Source organism: Nymphaea colorata, chromosome 9 (assembly GCF_008831285.2).
Source record: "Nymphaea colorata isolate Beijing-Zhang1983 chromosome 9, ASM883128v2, whole genome shotgun sequence".
NCBI lineage: Eukaryota > Viridiplantae > Streptophyta > Magnoliopsida > Nymphaeales > Nymphaeaceae > Nymphaea > Nymphaea colorata.
The window spans coordinates 4317507-4332894 of record NC_045146.1 but is presented as its reverse complement, the minus strand read 5'-3'; the positions used below and the strand labels follow the sequence as shown (position 1 = coordinate 4332894).

At 38.6% G+C, this 15388-nt stretch overlaps 1 protein-coding gene across 1 annotated transcript; it reads left to right on the top strand.

Annotated features, from left to right (window-relative positions):
* The first annotated feature begins 1368 nt into the window (after positions 1-1368).
* LOC116260206 (ras-related protein RABA1d-like) lies at positions 1369-13247 on the top strand. Its single transcript, XM_031638357.2, has 2 exons — positions 1369-1822; positions 12613-13247. The coding sequence occupies exons 1-2, from the start codon at positions 1602-1604 to the stop codon at positions 13052-13054; spliced, it is 663 nt and encodes a 220-aa protein (XP_031494217.1). The 5' UTR covers positions 1369-1601; the 3' UTR covers positions 13055-13247.
* The last annotated feature ends 2141 nt before the right edge of the window (positions 13248-15388 follow it).

Here is a 15388-nt window from a genome sequence, read left to right as displayed (position 1 = left end):
AATGATCATTTGACAGATTAATTCATCATGTGTGTCAGTTTTGTTCAATTGTGTTAGTTCATGGTATTATCATCATAAAGAGTGTGGACTGACGCTGACTTGGAATTGTTTTGTAAAAGATAGCCCACCGAGAGTGTGATGGCTTAGATGAATTTAAACATAAACCTTATGGGAAATTTTTTTTTCCCTTCACGTTGATATTAAGATAATGTTCGTCATGTTGTTTGTCAAAAATTGATTTCTCTTCATTTTAATATTAAAATGTTGTACGGATACATACGTAAGTTAGTTAGTTCTGTTGAATCTTACTCGTGTTTGATAAGTGATAAAAATAAAAAAATGCAGACTTCCTAAAAAAAGTGAGAAAGCTTAGAGAGACAAAATTTGATGACTTTCAACTGTTTTGAAATTAATATTTTATTAAATTTAGAGCAGCTTAGGCTTAAGGCAAATGTTTATGCTTTCTCTTAATTAAAGATTTTGAGGGGGTTGGGACAACAGTCGGGATGGGGGTTGATACGCGGCTGGTTTTCGTTTTGAATTTTTTAAAGCGTCAACTTGTTTATAAGACCATTAACATACAAGCATAAGTATAGGAGAAGCAAACCCTATATCTTATGAAGAGAGCTTTGGCTCTCGCGATAGGATGAAGATGAAATATCATGATGAAATACCATGATGAAATACTTCTTTTGCTCACTTGAGAGACGTCCCATTTTTCTTTTTCATTTGTCGATTATGAGAAAAAATTAATGAAAAACGTACAAAATACCACCTAACAAATGAGGTAAATAACAAATCACAGCTTTTTGATGCTTAACAAAGGGCGCTCAATTTTTTCAAATCCTATCAAGCCTTGTTGTCTCGAAAAGGACAACTCTATTCTTAGCAGAGAGACCTTTGCATAATTAGTTATATATATATATATATATATATATATATTAGATAATTTCAAGTAATTTTTATAAATTATTTCTCTAATTTAATAAGCATAAGGCGACTTGGATGTTATGGTTTTCACTGGAACTGCTCCGCTGTTTAGAGGTGACTATTTGAAAATTGTAAGAGAGCTGATTAGGCTTCAAAAATTAAGTGGTGAGGAAGCTGCTTTTATGATTTTTAAAAGTAAAACAACGTTAAAAAGAAAGAAGAACGTTCTACTCGACTTCTTTTTGTTTTGTTTTGTTTTGTTTTTTTTTCATAAGTTTTCTGTTTTCACTTTACAGCGTAAACTTTCGACTTTCTTTTTTCCCTATAAACAAGATAAGTATCCTGCTTTTCCCGTGTCAAAAATTTTTGAAGGATGTTTGGACTTTGGTGGCGTACCGGGATACGGCAAGCACTTTCGCTGTTGCCTTCCCGAGTAAAAGCAAGTTCATTTTCACCGTTGGAAAAGAATACGCAGTACCAAAAGTACAAAAGCTCTAAATTACTGGTGAACAAGGGGCTCCGGTGGTGTGTACAATAATGCATTCATGATCCATGGCAGCCCGATGCCGAAGTTTGATTCTCTCTCTGGTTTGATCTTTCCGTGGGCATCCTGCCTTTGTTGTCCATAGTGTCTCATTCGGTGTGTGTGTCTGAGAGAGACAGAGAGAGAGATGGCTAGTTACAGGGCAGATGATGATTACGACTATCTTTTCAAGGTGGTGTTGATTGGGGACTCGGGTGTGGGCAAGTCTAACTTGCTCTCAAGGTTCACAAGGAACGAATTTAGCTTGGAGTCCAAGTCCACAATAGGTGTGGAATTTGCAACCAGGAGCCTAAACGTTGATGGAAAGGTCATCAAGGCTCAAATTTGGGATACTGCTGGCCAAGAAAGGTATGAGGTATAGGATTTGTTTATTGTTCTTCATCATCTATTTTACGTCTTCGCTATTATTGGTCGTTTTGGTGGTTTCGTTTTCTTGGATTCTCCGCATAGGAGTTATCACCAATGTGAAAGAATGTGCTGTAATCGGAAAAATTTCAACTGGGTATGTTCTGTTCGGGATGCTTTGAGGGTTTTGTGGCTTGGGTACCCATGATTCGTGGTTGGAGGAACTTATGGCGGGAACTTGTAAGCAGTAACTTATTGGGTGTCAATGTGTACCTCTCTTTCCTAACTGTTGGGGTATGTTACGAATATGACCGATTCTGTTGGGAATAGTAGAAGTGACTATGCGTCCTTATTCTGTTAGGCCCTTTTATTCCTGGTTTTTGACTTTGTTGAGGTCTTTGTCCTCAAGCGAACGTGTGTTTGACGGAGAGTTTGGAGATAGATGCGTCGGCTAAATTGACTACCTTTTGTTATTTTTCCCCTCCTTTTCTTTTCGTTTGTTTGCTTTTTGTTGGTTTGGATCTGTTAGAGTGAGATTCGGTCTGATAATTTCTGAAAATACGAAAGGGGTGATTTTTTTTGGGGAGTTTTACTAGGGTATTATGTTATTGCAGTTAACAAAATGAGCAAAACTGGTGTAGTTTGTGGGCGGTTTTTCTCTTTCGTTACTAGAGATGTTGAGGCCTCGGTAGTTTCGATAAATTGAATGGTTCAATGCGCTAGAGATCTGCGTTCTTCATTGTCTTTATAATCTTGTGTCCACCATTGGGCCGTCTTGTTCATCTAGTATTAACCAGTAACATGTTGGTCATTATTCTGTGCTCCCCATCACCGTTTCATCTGGGCCTTATGGATCTTTGTTGATTATCATTCGAGAGTTTTGAGGTCATCCGTGTGGGTTTAGTGAAACTGTCTAACAAAGCTTTCTGAAAAGAACAAGCTATGCACATGTCTGCATAATGGTGCTGTCACTGCAAGTCTGCAACTACTGTAGAACAACAAGTTTTACAGGCATCATCGTCAACTTTGATTATTAAATGATTTTCTGCCATACAATTTGCTGATCCAACTAAAATATTACCGACAATTTCAAGATTTCCTAATTTATTCTCTTTCATGAATAAGTTTCACTCAGCTTTTTGATATTTCAGAATTTTCATCTGATGTAAATTGAATAAATTTCTTTTTCTTGTGATTAGTATTTTATTCAGCAAACTGTATGTACATGCAACTGAAAACATCACAACATTTTGGTATTGGGCACTTGGTAGAAAAATGCTGCATTGTCAGCACGCTTGAAAATGCATGTGGGGTTTAGATTATACTGATCTATTTTGTACAACCAATTATGTAAACAGTATGGCAATGTCAATTGGAGTTTGTACAAAATTGATTAAGGTCAAGTTTAGCATCTATATGGCATTTGAGTAATCTATCTAGCAGGAGTGTTCTTTTTCGTTTTTCCCTTTAAATTTTGTGAACAATGGAAGCTTTTTCTTTTCAAGGTGGCATCCTGTGCAAGTTAAAGGAATCATGTGTAATCGATGACCTGTAAGTTACATTTCAAGAAAATATCAATGAAATATGCTAAAATTGATTTCTAGATTAACTTGGTATATCTGAGACTCTTGGAGTCATGTTGAAGATGGCAGGGTATGTTATTGATGGTTCTTCAATACATTGGATTTGATTTAAGTTTGTCACACGTTGGCATGAATCATCTTTTTGCATTTTCAAATTTGGACAGCTGAAAATTGACTAGTTTTAGGTTATGAATAAGAATGCTTTGAAAGAGCTTCAGTGGAAACAACTTAATTTGGTAACCCCTGCATGCTTATGTGCAGTTTAGAGTTTAAACTTGGGGGTATCTATGAACTTTCGAGGCCTTTTTACTTGCTTGGAGGAAGTTAAAAAAGTATGAACAAATCATAGTGGCAAACAATGCCAATTTTAGAAAAATGAACGAAAGAAATGAGAACTTATTCTTGTTGGATCTTCTTTGTTGAGGCCTTTGTCCACAAGCCAACGCGCGTTTCACGGGGAGTTTGGAGATGGATGTGTTGGCCAACTTGGCTACTTTTTGTTATTCTTCCCCCTCCTTTTTCTTTCCTTCATTTGCTTTTTGTTGGTTTGGATCTGTTAGAACATGATTTCGCCCTCTTTCATTTTGTTTATTTGCTGTTAGTTGGTTTGAATCTGTTAGAATATAATTCAGTCTGGTAATTTTTGACAATATGAAGGTGTAATTTTTTCTTGGGACTTTTTACTAGGCTATTATGTTATTGCACTCAAAAAAACAAAAACAACTGCTGATAGTTTGTCGGTGATTTTTCTCTTCTTTTATTATGGATGTTAGGGGCTGTCCAATAAATGGAATGGTTCAGTGCATTAGATACCTGTGTTCTTCGTTGTCTAGTTTTACTTTAAATGGTCTGCAATTTTGTGTACATCATTGGTCTGTCTTATTCATCTAGTATTAAGCAGTCACATGCTGGTCAATACATTTTGATCCCCATCACCATTTAATGTGGGCCTTGGATCTCTATTGATTATCAAACATCAATCGAGAGTTTGGAGGTCATCCTGTGTGGATTTACTGAAATTGTCTAACAAAGCTTCTGGAAAGAACAGACTGTCATGCGTCTGTGTGGTGGTGCTATCACTGCAACTGTTGTAGAACAACACATTTTACGTCCATCATCCTCTAGTTAAATTGATTTTCTGCAGTACAATTCACTGATCCCATGAAAACACTAACAATACTAAATTTCCTAACTTATTCTCGTCAAGAATAAGTTTCACTGATTATTTTCAGAATTTTCATCCCATGTCAAGTGAATAAATTGCTCTCTTATGATTAGTATTTGATTCAGCAAACTGTCCATGCATGCAACTGGAAACATCAGAATATTTGGTTTTGGATACTTGGTAGAAGGACCTTGTATTGTCAGCACACTTGAAAGATACATGTGGAGTAGAATTTATGTTATACTGATCTTTGTACAATCAACCAGGTAAACAGTATGGGGACGTCAATTGGAAGGTGTACAAAAAATGATTAATCTCAAGTTAAGCATCTAAATCTATCTGGCGGAGGTTTCTTTTTCCATTAAATTTTCACAGTGGAAGCTTTTTCTTTTTAAGGTGGCACCCCATGCAAGTTAAAGGAATCATGTGTAATTGATGCCCTGTAAGTCACAGACTCACATTTCAAGGAAATGTCAATGAAATATGCTGAAATTGATTTCTAGATTAACTTGGTGTATCTGGGACTTTGACTCATGTTGAAGATGGCAGAGTATGTTACTGATGGTTCTTCAATACATTGGACATCAGTGTTCCATCATCTGTAATTGTATAATCTACAAGACTAAAAACTGTTATGGAGCTAAGTCACACGGACGCTGCATTTTTGCTAACGCACCAGTGTCGACGCTACACGGGTGCTGGTGCGACCCGGACTTGCACCCAACTGCAGTCAGGGAGAGTCGGGTGCGGTCAAACTGTGCCATGGCCTTTTTTGTTCATTTTTTGATTTTTTATTTCTTTAAATGATTTAGGGCACGATCATGCGTTTGACGCTAGTCGGGTGCGGTCAAACCGTCTCATGGCCTTTTATGTCCATTTTTTGATTTTTTATTTCTTTAAAAATGATCTAGGGCACGATCGTGCCCCTTCCTACGGCAAAGCTTTTTCCTCCCACAGTAGCCCTTCCCGTCTTCTCCCTCTTGCATTGAAGCACCCGCCGGTGGCCAACACTTGTGTTTTCGACGGCCAGGAGTGGCTACAACCAGACGGTCGGCAGGGGTTTTGGATTGTGATCAATGTTTTTGTAAAAAAATTAAAGAAAAATTAGGATCTCATAATTTTTAGTTATTTTTTATATTTTTATATTTTTTGAATTCTGGAGATTTTTCCTAAAAAAAAAAATCTCATTTTTAATACCTGATAGAGGACCAACTGATAAAAACCAAAAGCTATATTTGATACTAGGAGTGAATGCTATAGAATGACTTTAGCGTTTTCTTGTGACAGAACAGATTCTTTACTTGGTCTATTAGATTTGGATGTCGTTAGGGGTGAACAATGAGCCGAGTAACTCGAACTCAGCTTGTTAAAGCTTGGCTCGAACTCGAATTCGAGCCAGCTTTTCTACTCAACGAGCCGAGCTCGAGTTGATGGTTCAGCTTGTTTATTTTATCGAGTCGTGTTCGAGTTCATTTAATGAAGCTCGCTTAACCAACTTGGCTCGTTAGGTCGAGTAACGGATATTCTTCGGTTTTGTCGATGCTTCACTTGCGCACTTCCTATTCGCATTTTTATCACCTACTGGCTTCTCAACTCTCTCTCTTCACTGGCTTTCTCCTTCGTTCTCATGAACCCTGACCGGCCATCGATTCTCAAACTGCATGCTACAACATCAATGCTAAGGTACACCCTCTTGCTCTCGGCTTCTCCTATCCCTCTACTATCCCCTTCTCTCTTCCCCTCTTTAACATCTCTCTTTCTCTCTCTCTCTCTCTCTCTCTCTCTCTCTCTCTCTCTCTCTCTATCGTTTTGCCCAAGCCTCTCCCTCTACTCTCCCCTTCTCTCTCTCCCTCTCCGATCTCACACCCTCTCTTGTTTTGCCAAAGGGAGGCTTTCTAAAACCCTCGCTTGGGCGAGGGTATGCCCAAATGTGCGTTTTAGAAACCCTCGCTTGGGCAGGCGAGGGTTTTAGAAACCCTAGCTTGGGTGGGAGCAAGGCCTTCTCATGATGTATGATTTGTGCAACGTTGATGTAACATTCCCCTAAATCCCTTGAACCATTGCAGGGGCGTAGAGGTGGGTTTTGGGTAGGGGAGAAGTAGGTGACGACAGTGGGTTCCAATGGCAATCAGGAAAATGCCAATAGTTGGTGTTGGCAGTGGTAAAGACGATAGTGGTGGCGGTGGTAGATCTCCATGATTTCAAGGCGAAGTAGTGAGTCGAGTTTGTCGAGCTTAATCGAGCTCGAGCTCAACAAATTCTGTCGAGTAGAGCTGGAGTTGCTTTGGTCGAGCTCGAGCTCGAGCTCGAGTTTCATTAGTCGAGCGGAGCTCAAGCTGGCTGAACTCGAGCTCGACTCAGCTCGTGTTCACCCCTAGATGTCGTGACGGTACCAGAGAGACCAGATGTTTGTAAGTTCTTGAACATGGTTCCTGGTGAGTTTGCGTCCCTGAACCAACTGCTGGCTCTCAAATGGTGCCATGCCACTATTGAAAACTACTACACTAGCTAGGTCAGACGCAGGGTTTCAAAGGATGGGTTTGGGACTATGTCACATAGGTACGGGTACGGGTACCGGTGCGGGTACAGACCATTTTCAAAAAATTTGGGTGCGGGGGTACGGCTGTACACACACGCTGACATATATATATATATGTCAAAAAATTTCAAAATGAATAACATATTCACAAAACACAGTATGGAAGTAATTAGCATACAAATATATCAGCTTTCTTGATTCTCCGTCGCATCATTAAGATTAGAAGGAGCAACAGGTCACACTTTTAAGATATATTGACATCGCTATAGTTATGGCTCACACTATTATCGAAAAGTCAAGTTATAGAGAAGGAATGGATTTTCGAAACATTGTATGGAATATTTTAAATGAAAAGTTGTGAGGAACTATGTACAAGAAAGGTTTAGAGTGAAAAAGGAAACAAGAAAAGAGAGGGGGATTTTTAATTTTCAACTCAAAAACTGGACAACTTTAGACTTGGTCACACTTGACCGAGTTCGAAAATGGACAAAAATGATCCCGGGTACGTTGACCGTACCCGGTACTACGTTGACCGCACCAGGGTCGTACCCGTACCATACGGGTACTCCTCCTTAAGAGGAGTACCCGTGTGACATAGGTTTGGGATATCATTGCTACCCTAAACTTCTCTTGAGTGGAAGCTGGAAGGAGTTTTGCAATTAGAAAATGCTCATCCTGATCATGTGCAGGTTAGAGAGCTGGTTGCTTCTGCAATAACCCCTTCTTCCTCAAGTAAGTGAAGGATCAGGAGTTAACTGAGAGAGTAGGTCTAGAAATGTAAAGAAAGCTTGAAGACTGGCACTGCATGGAAGGGACTCAAACTTCTTGTTGGACAAATGATGAAGGTGTTTGTGCAAGGTGTTGAATCTACTATTCTGCAGCAACTACATATATGCTTGTAGTCAAAATCGTAGAGAGAAGTTAGTGAGGATATTCTAGTGGCAACTAATATCCATCTCTCCTTTTATTTTTTGATCTTTTCTAATAGTTGAAGGCATCAGAGATTCCACAGTTATCCTAAGTTTTGTTCTGATATGGACCTTCAAAATAGAGTTGCATTACATGCAACATCTACCTTTCCTTCCAATAATATATTTCTAAAAGTTTATTTTTCACACAAACCCAAGTGGCTAGCACGAACGTAGAGGAACTTGCTTATTAGAGGGTATGGACTGGACCTTCATGTGGCCTCTTCCAGACAGAGCGCTTATTATGCTTGATTAAATGAAGTTTCCTGGGGTTCAGGGGGCCTACGTCTTGGAGCTTTACTGGGTAGACAACTATAGGCATGATAGATTAAATCAGTTGGCTAGGTTTCTTGCCTTGAGGGTGGTTTTTTTATTATCATAGAATAACATTTACAAAATCATTCGAGTGCATTATGTTGGAATACCTTGATACAATTTTTTTTCCCCCACAATGGCATGTGGTTAACGTGTCCCTTGTCATTATTTCTGCACCTTGTAGTTTGCCATTTCAAGCTATGTCACATGGACACTCCTGGAAGCACACTGTACTCATGTTGAACACAGGTGTGGTTAGGGGCATGGCTTGGACATGGAACACTTATATTTCCTACTTTTTTTTTTTAATATTTTGGTATATATGTTGTAGACTGTGTGGGAAATCCTGTTATGGTACATGGTTCCTGTGGCTGAGAAATTATGTTTTTATGGGAGAGTTTCTATGTAAAGACATAGTTTTTTGCTGTAAAGTGTAATCCTAAATACGAGTCTTGTGTTTCTGATTTTTCCTGTACAGGGCTCATTTTTTTTTTTATAACAGAGAGGCCTCAAGTTGATTCTTATGTTGGAGATATGGGAAACTTTATGCATTTCACCGATATCTTTATGTTAAATACTAGCTGATATTTCAAGTAAAGGACAACGATAAAGGCGATAGTTTTTTGGTAAAAGTGAGGCCCATATCAGGAAAATGAGAAACATGAAACTTATATTTGAAATTATGGCCCAACGATGGTTTGTGAATGGAAGTTTGTGTGCTTCAAAATGGCTTAGCATTCCTTTCTTTGACCCACTTGTGCCTAAGCATAATCTGGCTATATATTGTAGGTTGGTTTGACCGTGACATCCAATATGTAAAACTAAGAATGTCGTTGCACATAGCTTGTAGCATTTAACTGCTAAAGCTGACACAGTGTTGGTATCTTATGTCACAGTGGTGCCGGGTAGTGGTATGTTTTGCCCTTCTTCAAAAAACCCTAGGTGCTTGCACTGTCATGTTGTGTGTGTGTGTGTATATATATATATAGACGTGTGTGTGTGTGAAGAGAGAGAGAGAGAGAGAGGGAGAAAGATTGTGAACAAGATATATCTTAATCAAGCACAACAAAATGAAAATGTAAATTTAATTTAACAATTTTGGGTCACAATCTGGAGTGTAAATTGCACAAATATTGAAAGGGTTATGGTCAAATATTACAATAATAAAGCATCATAGGGCACAGTAGTCTAAAACGTAAATACTGTGTTTCTCTCTATTTAAAAATTTTAAACCTTTAGTTAATAGATTCAGTTTTAAGTAGAACCCACTAAAACAGGTTCAGTTTTAACCGCTCACCTTTTAGTTTTAATTAAAATAATGTTCAATATCAGCTACATAAGAATAGGCTGTACACAAGCTGAGTCAAGCTCGAGCTTGGTCAGCTCGATTAGACTCGACTCATATCTTGCTCGGCTCGAGCTCGAGTCGACAGGCCAAGTCCCAGCTAGAGCTAAACTCATTTAAGCTTGTTTACCAATTCCCTATTTGACTTAATCTCTTTACTTGGTTTTAAGTTTGGAAATTACCAAAAAAAAAAAAAAAACTAGATTAAACGAGCTTACTTGAGTTTAATCGAGTCGAGTTCATGTAACTCGAGCTCAACTCGTTCACATACGAGTTGAACTTGAGTCAAACTTAACCAAGCTAGTTCGAGTCAAGCTCGAGTTGGCTCGACTCGTTTGTAAAAGGCGTACCGTAATGCGTATTGGTAGGGTTGACCTGCACGTGTATCGTTATGTACCGCAAGCATATCGTAAATGTATCATAAATTTATTTTTTAATTTAGAAAAGATCAAGAAAAAAAAGAAAAAAGAGAAAAATATTGAACAATCAAGAAGAATGTGTTCTATATAAAAAACTCATTACACAGAATGAACATTTACGATTTAACAACACATTAATAAAATAAAGTCTAAAATTTAAAGTATTTTACATCACATCAAAGCGTATAATCTGTAGTCGTTCACTGTCAAATGAAAATTGAAATAATGTCTATGATTAAATAACATCGTGACGTGATTATTATCAATCAATACAATAATCATTATCTTTTTTATCTTCATCCCCATCCTTTCAAGCTTTTGATTTCTCCCTTAAGACAATGATTTCTTGGCAATGTCTTTTTAAAAATGGTGAAAATTCACCTTTCCACGACTCTTAGAAGCATGGAATATGAAAGGGGACAGGAAATTTTTAAAAGAATCTCAGCAAAAGGGGCATCAAACCCCTTTATACAGGCTGTATTATAAAGTACAGCCTGTATCGGCTGTATCATACGATACGGGGCCTGTATCATAAGATACGGCTTAATGATAACATGCATTTTGTGTATCATGGCCGTATCGCATAGGTTATGGACTCGGTCATGATTGACCAAGCCTGTGATTTGGACGAAATAGGGTAGTGAGCCCCTCACTTAGGTTGACAGTGCCTGACCCAACAAGAGTCAGGTGCACACAACTTTTGACAAAAATAAGCTGGTGTGGCGCACAGCACCAGACACACATTTCCATATCTTTGGCTGCACCTGCACCCACACATGCACTTTGCTGATCTGGGTGCATCAACAATTGATATCCTTTCCCGGTTGACAGTCTTCAACTATTGTCTTCATTTTTAACATGATAGCTTGAGAAACTATGATATTTCTGACAATGGTTATGCATACATGCAAACATATAAAAGCACAGTCATATGTTCATGCTGTGCCTGTTGTTCGTTGTTGAGGGTGGTCTGAGGCAGGAGATGCTAGGGATATGTCGCAGATAAGAGATGACATCAATGTATGTCTTGCTTCTTGTTGTTGTTAGGATGTTGATACTAGCTCCTTTGTGGAGATCAGGCTTATTGCTCCCTGTGGAATTTAAACCTGAGATGATACGTTAGACAGTGAGGCTCTAACCATCCAGCTATTTTTTTAACCCCTTCCAGGACGGTTTCTGCTTGTTTGTGTTGTTGTTTCTGTGCATAGGTGAACATGTCATAAAAATGTGCTTTAGTGAAGAAAATTTAAATTTTTTAACTCATGGTATGACGTCCTGACTTAGTGGATTCCTTTTTCCATCACGCTAGGCTTATTTGACAATCCAGTGGCACTATGTATATAAATTATAAAGATAAATGAGTATCTTTTGAACAGGTTGTGATCACCAAGGCAAGTGCCTGAATGGATTCAGATGATCGTTTATGAGCTTTTCACTAAAAGGGAAACCAGTGTGAACCATTTTGATATGGAACCCTTTTCATCCTTTATAGCTCTCAAGTTTTTGAGTTTACTGATGGCATCAACCGGGTCCCATATGCCTACAAAACTGGAGTTGCTTTTACCAAATGTTGGTTGTCATTATGCAAAAGATTGATTTTATCCTCATTGTTTGAACCTCCATTTCAACAAAGTTTTTGGAACTCAGAAATTATATTTGGTGACTCTGAATCTTGCCAGGCTGAGAAACTTTTTAATAGTTGTAACAGAATATGTTGCTATCTTGTTGACCCTTGTTAAAGCCTTCTCTTACAAAATCTTGTCAACTAAACTTTGTATTGATACGGTTCTCTGCAAGACCGTGAAAACCAATGAAACATTTCCAGGCATGGTGAAGTGATGAAATGCTGTTAGAGGTCGCATTTTTTGGGGAATGACTTGACCTCTTCTAGTAGCGACTAATCTCTTTTAGTAGCAATTTGCGGAGTTTGAAAGGATGCCCTTCTGGATCATTAGTGATTACTTGTCTCAGGCATTGGTTTGACCGATCAAATTCAACTCAAAACTTTCATTATTCTTGGCCCAATTCAGTGGAGGATTAGTTCACCGACTGTATAGATAACAATATGGTACAACCTCCTAGTTCAGTATTTCTACGTAAGGGGCATAGAATGCTGCTAGGAACAAGTACACCTGATGATAGAATTTGATGTGTGTGTGACCCAGTGAAAAAGAGAGAGAGAGAGAGTTAATAATGCAGACACGGACTTGTTTCTCTTAGTGAGTAAACTCATGCACAGAAACCATCAATTACAAGATGCCTGTCTTTCTATGGTTGCCTTCCACAAATTTGGTACTTTGCTTTTCTGGTATCTCCTCCGAGTTGAATATACATTCATGGGTTTGTATGCTTAAATCTGGGAAACCACATGCTTCAGTTGGAAAACCGCAGATGCTTAGATTGGTATGCATATGTACTTCAATGTAAAGATGTAAATCTTATTGTTACTCTGAATGTAGGTACCGTGCGATTACTAGTGCATACTACAGAGGTGCAGTTGGTGCATTGCTTGTTTACGATGTTACCCGACACGCTACTTTTGAAAATGTTGAGAGATGGCTTAGGGAGTTGAGAGACCACACTGACCCCAATATCGTCGTGATGCTGATCGGAAACAAATCTGACCTTCGTCACCTTGTCACAGTGTCTACTCAAGATGGAAAAGCTTTTGCCGAGCGTGAGTCTCTCTATTTCATGGAGACTTCTGCGTTGGAAGCTACAAATGTTGAAAATGCATTTTCTGAAGTTCTGAAACAGATATACCATATTGTGAGCAAGAAAGCTGTTGAGGCTAGTGAGGACGGAACTGCAACCACGTTGCCGAACAAAGCAGAGAGGATAAATGTTGCAAACAAGGACGATGTTTCTGCATTGAAGAAAATTGGGTGCTGCTCAAGCTAGTGGATCACTGTAGTTTCTGCATTTGCCTAGTTATGGTTGGTTTTAGCTGCTGTTTCTACTTTACATGTCCAGTGCGATTGTTTCTTCTTGTGTAACAAATTGTACCTTAGCTTCAATTTTATACTTGTCTTTGTGTGAATTCTGGGTATAAATGCATGAATTGGAATATATATAGAGCCAAAATTTGTATTCAGTTCCTTATCATGTGACTCTGTATTATTTGGTATTTGAAGGATTCTGGGTTTGAAACCTTTCCTTCATGACTTTGGTGGTTGCTGCGTACTAAATGCATGCACGACAGAAAATATGGATTTTTTCCTTGTAATATTTTGATGTGAAATGATTAAATATTTGGACTTGTCCCTTGAAATAATCTGATGGCCAATTATTATAGTGAGAGTAAAAAGTTATGCACTATCTGCGGAGAGAGAGTGTGAGAGTTGTCCGGTTAAACATTTTCCTGTACAGGAGAGTAGTCTGGGTCGATCCTTTACCCACTGATGAGGTGACCCTGGCAATTCTCTCTCTATATATATATACATACAATCTCTCTCTCTCTATATATATACAGTCCTCTCGGTTAAGCATTGAACGAGAGATTAGACTGTCAGCGTTAAACGCAAGCGCGCGCACACACATACTAACATACAAACCCGTGAGATACCAAAGCTGAAGCATTTTAGTTCGTTTCTAATGAACAGCCCTATAATGAAACTAAGTTGTGAGAAAATAAAAAATCAAGTACAGTGGATATATAACGGCATGCTTACACAAACACACACATGCAAACAAATGAGAAGGGGGGGGGGGGGTCACAACTACAAATCTATGGCCTACCTGGAGTTCTGACCAGCAGTCTCTCTCTCTGGTAGTAAGCAAATAATGTGCCTCTAAATGGTGGGATTTTAACTACATTATTTGCTTACAACTTAAATTAACAGATAGTGAGAGGTCTGAAGCTTAATTCTTTTCGAAGACGTAGCCTATATGTCTGCTCCCAGTTTCATAGCGTATCTGACTTCTGATGCGGGACATGTAAACTGCACCTGGGAAAATAATGACTTATAGCAATATTCAAAGCTCGATCCAAGCAACGGGGGTGGGGAAGAAATATGCCAAAGATCTAAAACAAAATGAAAAGGGCGATTGAAAAGGGGTAGACGCTCGGGCTAAAGTTTGACATGGATATAGGCCGTTGCCATGTGGTCCATAGCTCGGAATATAATCCCTTCTAGCGATATTTCAAAGTAGAAACAGAAAATTTCCGTGATGTTAATGAACAAGACGTACTTCTCAATGGAGAAAAGAAGAAGAAAAATGAAAAGGCAGTGGTAGATTTTCAATCTCGATAATTTAACTACTTCATGAAGCTAACATGAAGAGAGCGAGAGGGAGAAATAATAATAATAATAATAAAATATCCTCACCGCACTTAAATTTTTTGGGATGTGCCGTTCTGGCACCCGCACCGGCACCGACACCCGCACACTACACTATGGTGACATAGCTGACGACAGGCCCTTTCTTTGGCGTCCGTATATTTAGGTCCCGTGAATATAAAAAATGCATCTATACGGCCAAAAAGGACTCTAGCTTAATGGAGTTTACCGGATTGAGTTTATAAAACTCGAATTTCAAGAGAATTTGAATCTCACATGGATAAGAGCACGACCTAATGATGATACCAACTACGGAGAGTCTCATTGAATCCATATAGAGAGTTGCAGAGTTTGCAAACGTATGGAGAACATTTTGGATCATGAAATTATACATTTCCAACAAGACTACCATATAGAAAGGCATAGTTGACACTGAGTTGGTGAACTGTCATCAAAGAGGAGTAGCAATAGACGCTATAGTTCGGCCAATGGTGCTTTTGACAACTGGACTGAATGTCTCAGAATCTACTCCTTCGATTTTATTGTATGCTTTCGTAACTAATCTCGATTTGTAGGACTGCAAGGTGCCATCAGTCTACTGCATTTCTTTGTTCTTGTCTTTCTTCCACTGTAGCGATTTGATCATTCCAGTTTATGCTTTTGGTTGTTGATCACAATCTAATTTGAAGAGAAGGGCAGGGGGGGAGAAGGTATGCTATAGCTAAGCAGGTTTTCAGAAATCGGGCCCCATTTCGGGGTGTAGAGATCATATTATGGAGGTTCATAATAAACAAAAACATTTCCTTTAAATTCCCAAAAAAACACAACTCCCACCCTTTTTTTTTTCTTTTTTTTTTCTGTTACATGTATGTTGCATGCAGTGGAGGAGCCAGAAAAATTGGCTAGAAGGACACTCGTTTAAAAATACTCATATCCGGTGGGGTATATATATATA